The 12,663-nt window shown below is 40.1% G+C and overlaps 1 protein-coding gene across 2 annotated transcripts in view; it reads left to right on the top strand.

The window, feature by feature from the left end:
* Positions 1-12,663, top strand: part of ephb2a (eph receptor B2a) — a 57,868-nt gene that overhangs the window by 10,134 nt on the left and 35,071 nt on the right. The window contains exon 2 of one of the 2 annotated variants that reach the window (XM_041946163.1): positions 10,278-10,342. In XM_041946163.1, coding sequence (XP_041802097.1) covers positions 10,278-10,342 — 65 coding nt within the window. Of the gene's footprint in view, positions 1-10,277; positions 10,343-12,663 lie in introns of those variants that run through there. The other variant, XM_041946162.1, reaches the window with a different exon arrangement.

A 12,663-nucleotide genomic window follows, 5' to 3' on the forward strand; every position in this document is an offset into this window, starting at 1 on the left:
CATGACAGATTTTATGTTTGCTGCTCTGAATACCTGCTGTCTGGTTGGCAAAATTCATCTGCATACAGGGAGAAAGGTTGTGAATTCACTGGTCTGCTTTATCTCAAGTAAGCCTCTGTTGGCTAAGAGCGATTTGCAGCAAATGCAAGAAGAATCTGTATTTTTGTGCAAAAAAAAAAGGAACTGCAGTGTCTATAGTTAATATTGTTCAATGAATAGTTCGGTCAGTATACACATGCTTGAATATTGCAATACACAAATGTATACAGTACATACAGTAACACAATGTACAGTATATAAAGATTGCTCCTGTGGCAATATTGTACAATATAATACAAATAGTCTTTCACAGGTCCAAACATTGTCAATTAGTCACCTTGAAGATAATTATATTATTGTTTTCTTCAAGTTGGCTGGGTATCAGAGTCCTCATTGTGAAACCAAAATTGCACTTATTAATGTTTTGTACATGTACTTCAGTGTCCTTAGCATCAAGTAAGACACATTTTTCTCTGGAACAGTTTCCTGCAAACTGGTTTGGTTTGGATGGTGCAACAATAATGTCCTTTGCCCTTCCCAAGTTAACATATAGCTCTGTTGAAATATTCATCCTATGACTGCTTGTGTTTAGACATTTACTATAAAATTTGAGAACTTCACCTTTTTTTATCAGACAAAAAGGGGTTCTAAAGAAAACATAATCACGTTTCTCAAAGTAAGTTATCGAAAGTAGTGTTTTGGTATCAATAATAAAGTTCAGGTATTTTATCAGCAAGTTTGACACCCACTAATAAAGACTGTTGCTGTGAGTGAAAACTAGAAAAGATTCCACTGTGTGTGATTTATCCTAATTTGACTGCCCTAAAATAACTACAAATTTAGAAAAACAGGGAGCACTTTTACAGAAGTTATAGCAAAACACCCAATTGAATACTGATGAAAGAGTAGAACACCATAATCGCTCACTGCTGTAGCAAAGAGATGCTTTGCGATCTTCAGTCTCCTCTGTCCTTCCTGCTTCCTTCTTGGCTGAGTCTGTGGGAACTGGTTGTGGGTCAGTACTCATAGCTTCTTTCTTCCTGTTCAGCGGCGGCTCTGACACCTGGCTCACCACTTCTTGTCAGCTCCTCATTAATTGCTGCTGATACTAACAGGAAGCGAGCAGCCGGAAAAATGGGCCATTTGGATGCAACAGTGGATGCTTGCATTTCAGCCTGACTCTGCAAACCAGTCAGACCTGTCAACCCTCCCATTTTTCCAGAGATCCTCTGTTTTACCCCTCTCTCTTGTTGTCCTCTCAATTCAATGTTTTCCTGTTTTTTTTAAGGCTACATTCCCCTCCAGAACAGCAGGTGGCAGAATGTAGAACATTAGCTGTAACATCTAGTGACGAGAAGTCATTCACTGAAATCTCACCCGCCAATAAAACAAGAAGAAGAAGAATGAACATGAAAGGGATGGAGTGCCGCCAGAAAGGCTAAAAGTATGTCACCAAATGGGAGGAGGCTCACTCGCACTTACTGAAGAGCAGCATCAGTCAAAGTCATGCTGTTTGTAAAGTATTCCACACAGATTTTAGTGTAACACATGAAGGGGAAAGCAACAAAACTGCCAAGTATACCACCTGACTGTCGTCACTTAATGTAGGAACTAGTTAACTCAATCCTTGTTGCTTTTCCTGTATTTTCAAACCCCAGTGTTGACAGGTATGAAACCAGTACAAGACTGACATTAATGATATTAAGTTATAATCGAAGCGTGGACATGAATTTAGCTCTGAAAAATTGCACAGAAATATTTTCACCCAAAAAATAAAAATTTGTGATATAGAGGTTAAATGACTGGAGAGTAACCTTTACTAAGTTTTGTACAGTATGAAAAATGATGAGAATATGGAAATGTTATGTACACACTTATGTAAAAGGCTGCAACAACCATTATCTTCAATGGTTGTTGTTCCTCTAACTGAAGATGCAGGAACTGCAGGATGTTTGGCGTTTTTGTGTGATGAATGGCTGCAGTCACTTCGTGCTGCAGCCATGACTCAGTCGGCTGTCAAATCACTGAAGCGACCCCTCGACGCAACTTTTGACCTGGGGCTCCCTCCCGTCTTGCCTCCTTTACCAAAGAGACCTGCACTTGAAAAAGAAACTAAGTGATTCATCCATTATCAAAATAGTTACAGACTAATTCTCTGCTGATCGCTGCATTGATTTATTGACTCATAGTTTCAGCTCTACAGGGTGAACCTTTGTGCTGCTCATTACAGTAATAGTATATAATAACTAGAATTACACCTGTGTAAACTGGAGTGAATCATAGAGGCAAACAATAAAAGCACCAGAATGAAATGTTATTACTATCTATTAGAGAGCATGGAGGCAGGCAGTGAGTTTTGACTTTCACTAACGTTGCATGATTACCTCTGACTTTGCTCAAAGCCACTGAATGAAGATGCTTTGCTCAGCAGCAGACTCTCATGATGATGTAAATAATTGAACGTGAGTTGGATAAATAGTCCTAGCAGCATGGCGTCACCTGACATGGTTTCTTCTCTGTGGTGGAGATGTGGCACAGAGATTATGGACCTCACTCAGAGGCTTATGGATGTAGTGATAGAGCAGGCAGATGGCTGTATGCAGGAAGAGGGGCTGTTGGGGTGTTGAGGTGTTTAGCAGGTGCTCAGAGTAAAAATTAGCACTGCTCAAGAAATGCAAGGCGCTACATTTGTGTAGACGTGTTGTTTGAGAATCTGGTAAAACAGTAACAATTTGATCCAGGAAGTTTAGTTTGAGTAGTAAATCCATGAGTTTGAAGGCTTATCAGACAGCAAACCAAGGCATATTATTATTTCCTTACCTTATTGTTATCTTATATGACAAATTGAGCCATGTGTCTCTATTCTTAATCAACTTGAAAAATGTCAGAAAGTATTTGTTTTTCTTGAAAGTGCAGCTTTGATTGATTACTGAAAAGCTACCATACAATGTGATCAATCAGTCTTCACCTGCTGAGGTGTCAGATTGTGACCTATCTCAGCTCAAGATCAACTTCGCTACTGGACAGTGTTAATGATTACTCTAGTAAATAAATCCTCTTTACTGTGCAGTGCCTCTGCTCTGTTTCCCAGAGGCTTAATGTTTGATAAAAGTGGTGAAATGTCATTATAATATGGTGAGAGAAACTCTGGCAGTACAATTGTACTGTTCGTTCGTATATGAAGTACTTTAAAGGCAATCACAATGTTGACAAAGCTTCAGAAAAGGCATACTGTCGTATTATTTTAAAGCCATCTGTGAGGGACACTTATTGCTCTCCCTTTTTAAGGAGAGTCAAAATGGTGTTTAAGATTAAAATGATCTCAGATAATAAAAAGCTTGGGATCCACTGCTTTAATGCTAAGTCAGATTTGATAATGAGGTAGAATTTGTTAATGCAATATGCACTGCTAATGCGGAACCTGAGGTTGGAATCTGTGTTACGGGATGGGGGGATGCATTTGGAGGTGTAAGACTCATGCTAAGTCTTGTCTAGATAATACATACATGAAGTAATTCACTGGAAATGCGAAGCATGTTCTGTTACATGAACTCTAAAGTTCATTCACAATCTCTTGAGGGCACGAATATGGGAATACACACTAGATTGAATTTATATCTCTATAGACAAACTCTCTTGGCCTTGTTGGTTGGTTGGCCTCGCTAGTTTAAGTAACATAAGATTTGAAGACGAAGCAATAGGCACACACTTAATTTGCAAAGTATCTTGGAGTGTGTGTGAAAGGGCGCCCTGATTGTGTGTGTGTATTTACTTTGTGCGTGTGTGTGGCTCCAATTGTGTCACCTCGTCGCTCTCTGCTCCTTCTGTTTCCACCAGTTCACACTAGTCAGTTACGTAAGCAGGGAGTGGAAACAGATCTGGATGTCTGTCTTCCATTTGAGTGAGGTGAAGTTAAGCCACTTGCTCTGGTGACAGCATGTTCATCATCTGAGCCATTTGGAAACCAGCCTTGTGACCTGTCTTTTTGTCCATCATCCTCAGGCACCGCCTCCTCAGCATGGGTACGATGCAACATGCCAATAGAAAAACTATAATCAGAACTATTATTGCACTGATCCCTGCCTTTACTAACACTGCTCCCCATTTCCCCAAAATTTGTTCGAGCCATCCCATGACCAGTTGTTTCTTCACGTATTCTCTTTAAGCTCTTGTCTCAATTTTTTTCTCGTCATTTATGCCAACATGCACTCAGAATCAGCACTTTAAATTTTGTGTAATATTACTGATTTTTTACTGTTTTGTATATTTTATTCCTTTGTGCAATAATATTAACACTATTTATTATTTTTAATATCAAGGCAGCATACATTGTTTTTTCCACAGTTATTGGGCAATTACATATTTTTTTTACATATTTTTTCTACATTTTTTTCTTTTATAGAGTCAAATATTTCATTTTGCTTGTTTAATATGTACATATATATAGTCTACTTTTTAATTTTGTATTTCATTTTTTTTTAAATTCTCTATCTCTGTTGCTATTTTTCTTCCAACTGCTATTACATGCTGCTGTAATGCCCAAATTTCCCTGGCTGGGGATAAATAAAGTTTTATCTTATCTTATCTTATCTCAAATTGTGCAGTTTTCTTCATTGCAACTGAAAACGTTCCCTCAGGTGCAGTATTGTTTGGGATAAAGGTGCAGCAATGTTCTCCAAACATTTGGCATACTCCTCCCTTATCAGCCAAAATCCAATCTAATGCTTGTCTATTCTGCCAGGCCATCCTACTTGTTTCATGCAATTGTTCACCCAATATTTTTAGAACTTCACTGGTATAATTTATGAATCTCTGCTGATTGTTGTAGATGTAGCTGATCCATTTTTTATTGACAGTAATCCAAGTATGGATTCTAATTCAACCCTAACGTCATGTTGTGTTTTAAACTTGTCTAGAATTCCCATTGGCTGGGCAATGCTATTGATGTAAATATTCTCATCTAGTACATATTGTCTTTTCTTTCAATTCATCTGAGTTTCTTCAACTTTAATTATGTCACTCACTCCATTATATAACACAAACACATGCAGTCTCATTTGTACAATCCATTGAGATGGCAAAAAATTTAGCAAGATATTATCTCCACAAATCCAATAACTATCTGTAATGGCATATGTTTGTTCACTGAGTAAATGGAGAGTGGGAATGGTCATAGTAACATTTTCACAGCTTTGATTTAATGCCACTGGGTTTTCATACCACACTGGTGTCCGTATGAATATAGGAGTCATACTGGCATGGGGAATCCAAGAAATTACCCAAGTTACTTTGCAGTTGACTGCGGTGTTACGTACAGAAACTCATTTCTGATCTGTTGAAAAACCTCCACTAGCAAAACACTCATAAGCTGCCAGATGATCTACTTTGTAGTTTGTCTGTGGCTCATTTTGGGATGTAAAATTCCTTCATGCTGCACATGTGAAATGAAATTGAAACTCAGGATAACTGTGCAGAAAATCACGATTCTTTTGAGATCCATACGAAAGTCTACGTTGGATTCCACACACAGGAAGCCTAAAAAGTGCTGCCAAGTCCTGTCGAGGGACAAATCTACCTTCTCTACACTCACGTTGCTGTATCTTAGTGCTTTCTTCAAATGTATGTTTCTTTAAAACAACTGTGGGCAATTTTATTTGAGTGTCTGCATTATACATTCACTAGAAGTCATTTCTTTGACAGTATACCATGCCCATTTTGGTTGGCAGTTTCCCATCGCTTATCTGCATTGGTTTGTTCACTTAGCTACATAGGTTTAGCTCTTTCATGCATCTACATTTTTCACCAACATATCTAGTCCCCCCTGTTCATGATAATAAACATCATAATCATCATCCTTGTTTATGATCTCTTCATCTTTTTTTTTTTTTATCTAAAACTGTTGTTATTAGGGTTAGTAGGTAGTAATTCAGTTGCTTCACTAATTATGCTCAGAGCATGCACAGGTGTCAAACTCAGAATAGTTTTCTTTGGGGGTATAATTAAATGCGCAGGAGCTGTGGTAGTCAATACTGGTGTTGGACTACTTAACACTTCACTAGTTCTTGTCGTCAGCGATATGGTTGGAGTAGTTGAAGTTAAGTTGAATAGTAACACTTGCACTTGTACTCAAAAAGAGGGTCGACAGTTTGCCTGATGTAGGGAAACATCTGCATTTCTTATCTGCACCTGTGCAGTATAAGTGTACTCTAGGCTCCATTGGTATCTCATTCGGATTGATGTTAATTTGGTTTCCAATTGTTACAGTTACTAGACACTGGTCTCATCCCCTGTTGTCATGTTTTAAGGCCACACAATCAATTTTTGTCTGTTGATACTTCACATTGCTTTTGACCTGGTCCTAATTCAGTTGGGATGGGTAAGATTACTTCACATCTCCACCTAGTTTGGGCTGAGTCACTTCTTGGATGCTTACATTCAGGACCTTTGGCATCCTCACCAGGTTTTTCGACTCTGACTTCTCCTGTCCCAGGTTTCCTGTCACCCACATCAGAATGCTCATTACCATCACTACATGCCTTCATTCTGGTTTTCATTCTCTTCCAACTTAATACGGCCCTTGTCTCTTTCTTGAACTTTTGTGCAGTGGCTCAGATGATACCACGTTGTGCTTCCTTCCAGTTGGACTGTCATTGGTGTCGCTCGCACGACCATGTATGGATCTTCTTTCTTTGTTGTCCTGCTGAAAGATGAACTGTCACCCCACTCTGAGGTCAAGAGCGCTGTGGAGCAGGTTTTCATCCAGGATGTCTCTGTACATTGCTGCATTCATCTTTCCCTCTATCCTGACTAGTCTCCCACTGCCTGCTGCTGAAACATCCCCACAGCATGATGCTGCCACCACCAGGCTTCACTGTAGGATGATATTGACCTGGTGATGAGCGGTGCCTAGTTTCCTCCAAACATGACGCCTGGCATTCATGCTAAAGAGTTCAATCTTTGTCTCATCAGACCAGAGGATTTTGTTTCTCATGGTCTGAGAGTCCTTCAGGTGCATTTTGGCAAACTCCAGGCAGGCAGCCATGTGCTTTTTACAAAGGAATGGCTTCCAGCAATTTCCTGGATTTAACTTCGCACATTTTTTAATACTTATGTCAGAATAAGTCAGAAGCGGTGTGTATTGCAAACATCTCATTGAGTCACCACAAATTTTCCTTGCTTTATCAGCTCAGTGATCTTGTGATGCATATAAATGGTGATAGGATATCCCATTGTAATTGTGGATGGAGCTTCTGGTCCTTGATAGCAAGGTGGCCATCCTTGGACTACATTACATTTTATCGATTTGACACGTACAGCAAAAATGGTTTGTCGTAATCTGGTGTCACCAGAGCTGGTACTTTTTGCATTTCTGGCTTGATTGTTTTAAAAACAAGCATAGCTTCATTTGTACAATGCAAAGAAGCTTTAAACCGATGACCTCCAATTTCTTTCATGATTTCTCTGTGGAAGCAGTTTTTTCAGCATAATCTTCAGTCCGCTCAGGACTATATCCTGTCATTCCAAGGAATGTCATCATCTGTCCAACAGTTCGTGGGCACAGAGCTTTGCCCACACCTTCCACTTGTGAGGGTGACATTGCAGTTACTCTGTGAGAACCATTCACCCCAGGTATTCTACCTGTGGCTTACAGTATTGTAAGCTTTAACAGTCGTTAAGAGGTGGTGCACAAATCATAAACAAACTGCAATAATGTGCTTTTGATAGCTATGTCTTCGAGGTCCTCTTTAAGAACCTGAACAGTTTGAGAACACATGAGGGCTATGTTTGAAACATTGAGGAAGTCGTGTATAGCTAAACTGTTTGCCTAAATATGTGAAGGCAAAAATATATTGCTGTTGCGCCCGGTCTAGGGGAGCACAGACGTAACAGGAAAAAGAGCCCCCATCTTCCCCAAGTCCCAAGTAGCCACATAGTCAGAGCAGACAAAAAGAAAATGAATGAACAGAATGTTCAAGATAATAAGGGCTTCAGGGTGGCTTCACTTGTTGCAAATACACATTGACAACAGAAGGTGCATGAGGAGGAGCAGCTGGCTTCCTTGGTTTCTTGTTTGCACCTTTTCAGCTGTTGGTTGATGTAGGGTTTTTGGGTCTAGTTAGGTGGGATATTCAGCTCGAAATACTCCCCATATTGGACACTCCAAGGATTTGAGCCCATATGGCCTTAATGTATCCCGAAGCTAATAGTCTGCCCACTGTTCGAATGCCCATATTCACTATCGGCCCCCTCATGGATGCCAGGCAGCCTGGAGATCCACCCTGCAAGGTCGAGTGGTTGCCATGTTATGCAATGACCTTGGGTACTCTTCATTAAATTTGGAAATTGATCATGATCAGTATATCCATCTGGCGGCTGTATGTTGAGATCATTAACTCTATCTCCCTGTGTGCTTTTTTGTTTGATCCAGCTGTTTCTGATTCTCTTATGTTTTTTTCTATAAAGTTGACCTTTGCTTTTGAACAAATTTATTAATTCTAGTTCTGGTTCTTTTTGCTCTTTTCTTCTGCCGTTTCTTGCTTTTATTATTTGGTTTGTAGTCTTTTATTCAAAGCTCCATATCCTCATACATACCGTGGTGGCATGTTATCAATATCCGGCGTCTCTAGACAACTACCTCTGATGTGGATGATGTCACTACCAAACGCTGCGCGCTGCGAGCAGCCAGCCACAACACGGCTGACTCTGCGGCGGTCGGCTACAAATGCGCAATAACGAACCATAGCTGTGCCAAACTACAGCTAAACTAGCCGACCGCTGGCTCAGAGGGGAATAGCACCAGCATATCATAACAAAATATTGGAATATGAACGACTTTCGCCGCAGACTATGCGTTATATAGAGGCTGCGCATGGATGCCCTGAGTACTCGCATTATACGGATATACGTGCCGCTCCTCTGGGGCTAATTTCTTCAAAGCGACTCCAAATGCCACCAAAGTTGTCTGGGTGAGTAAATGGTCGTATTTACTGCTACAAATAAGGTCCAGGTTGTAAAAAAACGAAAGTTATCCTTTAAGGTCACACCACAGCATCTCAATTGGATTTAAATCCGGACTTTGACTTGGCCACTCCAAAAACCTTAATTTTGTTTTTTTAGCCATTCAGAGGTGGACTTGCTCGTGTGTTTAGGATCGTTGTCCTGCATGATCGAATAGCACTTGAGTTTGAGGGCACAAACTGATGGCCGGACGTTCTCCTTCAGGATCTTCTGGTAAACAGCAGAATTCATTTTTCCGTCAATCACAGCTAGTTGTCCTGGTCCCGAGGCAGCAAAGCAGCCCCAGACCATCACACTGCCACCACCATGCTTTACTGTTGGCATCATGTTCTTTTTATCAAATGCTGTGCCATTTTTATGCCAGATGTAACAGGCTGCACACCTTCCAAAAAGTTCAATTTTTGACTCATCAGTCCACAGAATGTTTCTCCAAAAGTCTTGAGGATCATCAAGATGCTTTTTGGTAAATGTGAGACGAGCCTTTGTGTTCTTTTGTGACAGCAGTGGTTTTCGCCTGGGAATTCTCCCATGGATGCCATTTTTTGCCAGTGTCTTTGTTATAGTGGAGTCGTGAACACTGACCTTAACTGAAGCCAGAGAGGCCTGCAGTTCTTTGGATGTTTTTCTCGGTTCTTTTGTGACCTCCTGGATGAGTTGTCATCGCACTCTTGGAGTAATCTTAGTTGGTCGACCACTCCTGGGAAGGTTTGCCACTGTTCCCAGTTTTCTCCATTTGTGGATAATGGCTCTGACAGTGGTTCGCTGGAGCCCCAGAGCCTTGGAAATGGCTTTGTAACCTTTTCCAGACTGATAGATTTCAGCCACTTTTTTTCTCATTTCTTCTTGAATTTCTTTGGATCGTGGCATGATGCGTTTCTTCTTGAGATTTTGTAGCCTACTTCACTTTGTCTAACAGATTCTATTTAAGTGATTTCTTGATTCAACAACAACATTTACTGACACACTACGTCTTTCTCTCTCTTCTCCAGTTCTTTAACTTGAAAGGATCAGATGACTGGGCTGTATCTCAACACAAAGTACAATCATGCTATAAAATGAGCGATTGTCACTCGATGCAGTGACGCAGCACAAAATTCTCTCGACCCCTCTTCAATCCTGCTGACAGTGCCAATTATGTGGTGGCGGGAAATGACGCTAAAGACAAGGTGTTTATCTTAATTTAATAATAACTCTGACTTTCTCATTTTTGTCTTTTGCAGAAGTACTAATGGATTCAACAACAGCAACAGCAGAACTGGGCTGGACCATCAACCCATCACAGGGGGTGAGTGGAACAAACCAAGATACCAGTGTGAAAAACATGCAGCCAGTATACACGTGAAAATGTTTTGCAACAACGTGACTTTATCCTCTGTGAATTTACAAAAAAATATATAAACATCTTTTGACTGACAGCTGAAACCCATACACATCAATCTAGTTTAGTGGAAATACCTCAAATGAAAGGACATTGAAAAAAACTGGACTTGTCTTAAACCTTTGCTTTGTTGTGAAGTATTTGATCATTTTACCTCTTTGGGTGTCAATGCAAAATCATTTTAACTAGGGATGCACGATAACTGTTATAACATATACCTAAGATCATAACATCAACACTATAAACAAAACCAAAAACAGTTTTGACTCTTTAAATGAAGAGATATTTTTTTTCCAATGAAAAGCTATTGACAAGCCTCTCACATATTTCATAAAGCTATCAAACAAACCTCTTTGATATCTCACATCAATTTGAATGAGGTGCATTACTTACTGATATAAAAAATAAAGGCCCCTTGAACTGATGCAAATACATGCATCAGGATTACAAACTGAAAAAGTGCATTAAAGTTTAAGAAAATAAATATACATAGAAAATTGACACAAGTTACAATTGTCTATGTAAACAAACTGAAAAAGTGCACTCCATAGTAAGCCATCATGTCCATGATTAAATCTTCAATAACCTTAGCCCGTGGGTCATCTTTTGCAAATTTCTTGGATTTTTCAAAGTCCTGGTGGCTTCTTTGCGGCTGACTTGCTTGGCATCCTCATACGCTTTCCAGACTCCGTAGTAGCGATGGTTATGTTTCAGGTGGCTGATCAGGTTTTATTAAAGCTTGTGCTATTTCTCTGAACTCTGTTTTCGTAAGCACGCTGTGCCGCATGCTTCATTCAAGGTATAATGTAAATTCCCCTGTTCCCTTGTTTGCAAGTCGTTCTTTTGGCCTTTTTAAGTTCATGTTTCTGATAATATATGTTATCGGGGCTATTCGTCATGATATTGGACTTATCGGAATGACGTCGTATTTTCCTATCTGTTATCTGTCCGACAATTATCGGCCCGATCGTGCACCCCTAATTTTAGCATAATGAAAATTTTGTACCCGAAATGCCACTTTCGTGGAACTGCTGACAACTCAAATCTGAATTGATGACAAGGGGCAACCAACCAGACATATTGGTTTATGTGTGCATGATCCATATGTATTGCACATTATACAGTAGAAGCAAAATGTAAAGCAACTTATTGTAAGTTGACTCAAAGCATCTCAAATATACACTGGACTCCAGGGAGACTGTCCTCACCCGTAAAATGGCAGCACTGGATGCTTGTTCAAACTAGGGTTACTACCTTCAGTGTGGAAAATAAGGGCACCTTGCCAGTGGCCCCGTGCCCAGGGGCCACAAACTAAGCAGGGGGTCCTCCCCCATGAGATTTTGTCAAAATTACCTTTATTACCTACATTCTGGTGAATGCATGTTTTTTATTCACCATTTTCAAAGTCCTTTGCTACTCTCAATGGGAATGTAAATGAAATGAAGGGCTAATGAAAGTATTTGTGCTGCCACGGTAGATCACCTAAACCGCCAGTGTACCAACTGTACAGCTAACGTACATACATGTATGTCTGTACACTTGTCAGCTGTCATTTGTACAGTTATGTGTGTGGAGTGTGGCTGTGTGTGTGTTTTTAAAACAACTCTTCTTTCTTTCTCTGCTATTTCCCTTCAGTGTCTCTTTTTTTCCTTTCATCTCTCTATAAGTTAGACTCATTAAGCTCTGGGCTAAGCACAAATGTTACCTTCATGTTGTTCTTTATTTGGATTCCCATTAGCTTCCACAAAGTGGTTGTGAGGCTTCCTATTCTCTTGACACTATTCTCCGCAATGGCTGGAACTGCTTTTCTTTGGTGAGGTGTCTAAGGTCAGAGTGATGATGATGATGATTATGATGCTACTTTTTCCAGGTTTGGGTCAGTCAGTTTTGAATGTAGCCGAGTCTTAGCAAGAGTTTTGTTACTCAGTCGCAGGGCTTTGCTTTGCAGCTCAATGATTTCATGTTCATGAGATTGTCAGGAACATCAGCTGGTTCCACATTAAACAGCAAAACACAATTACTTTTGTTTACTTTTCATATACTGACACCTCTCGCCACGTACCTAGAAGAGTTTTGCACACTCAGCATACTCAGATGTCATAGCAGGCTTCTGTTCTTGGAAAGCAGGAACATGCAGTGTTTCCTCTTTCCAGTTGCCACAGCTTTAATTTGGATGCAAATGATTTCACATCTGAAAGCAGAGAGCTGAGAAGCTGCTGGAGCTTGAG

Source organism: Chelmon rostratus, chromosome 10, assembly GCF_017976325.1.
Source record: "Chelmon rostratus isolate fCheRos1 chromosome 10, fCheRos1.pri, whole genome shotgun sequence".
NCBI lineage: Eukaryota > Metazoa > Chordata > Actinopteri > Chaetodontiformes > Chaetodontidae > Chelmon > Chelmon rostratus.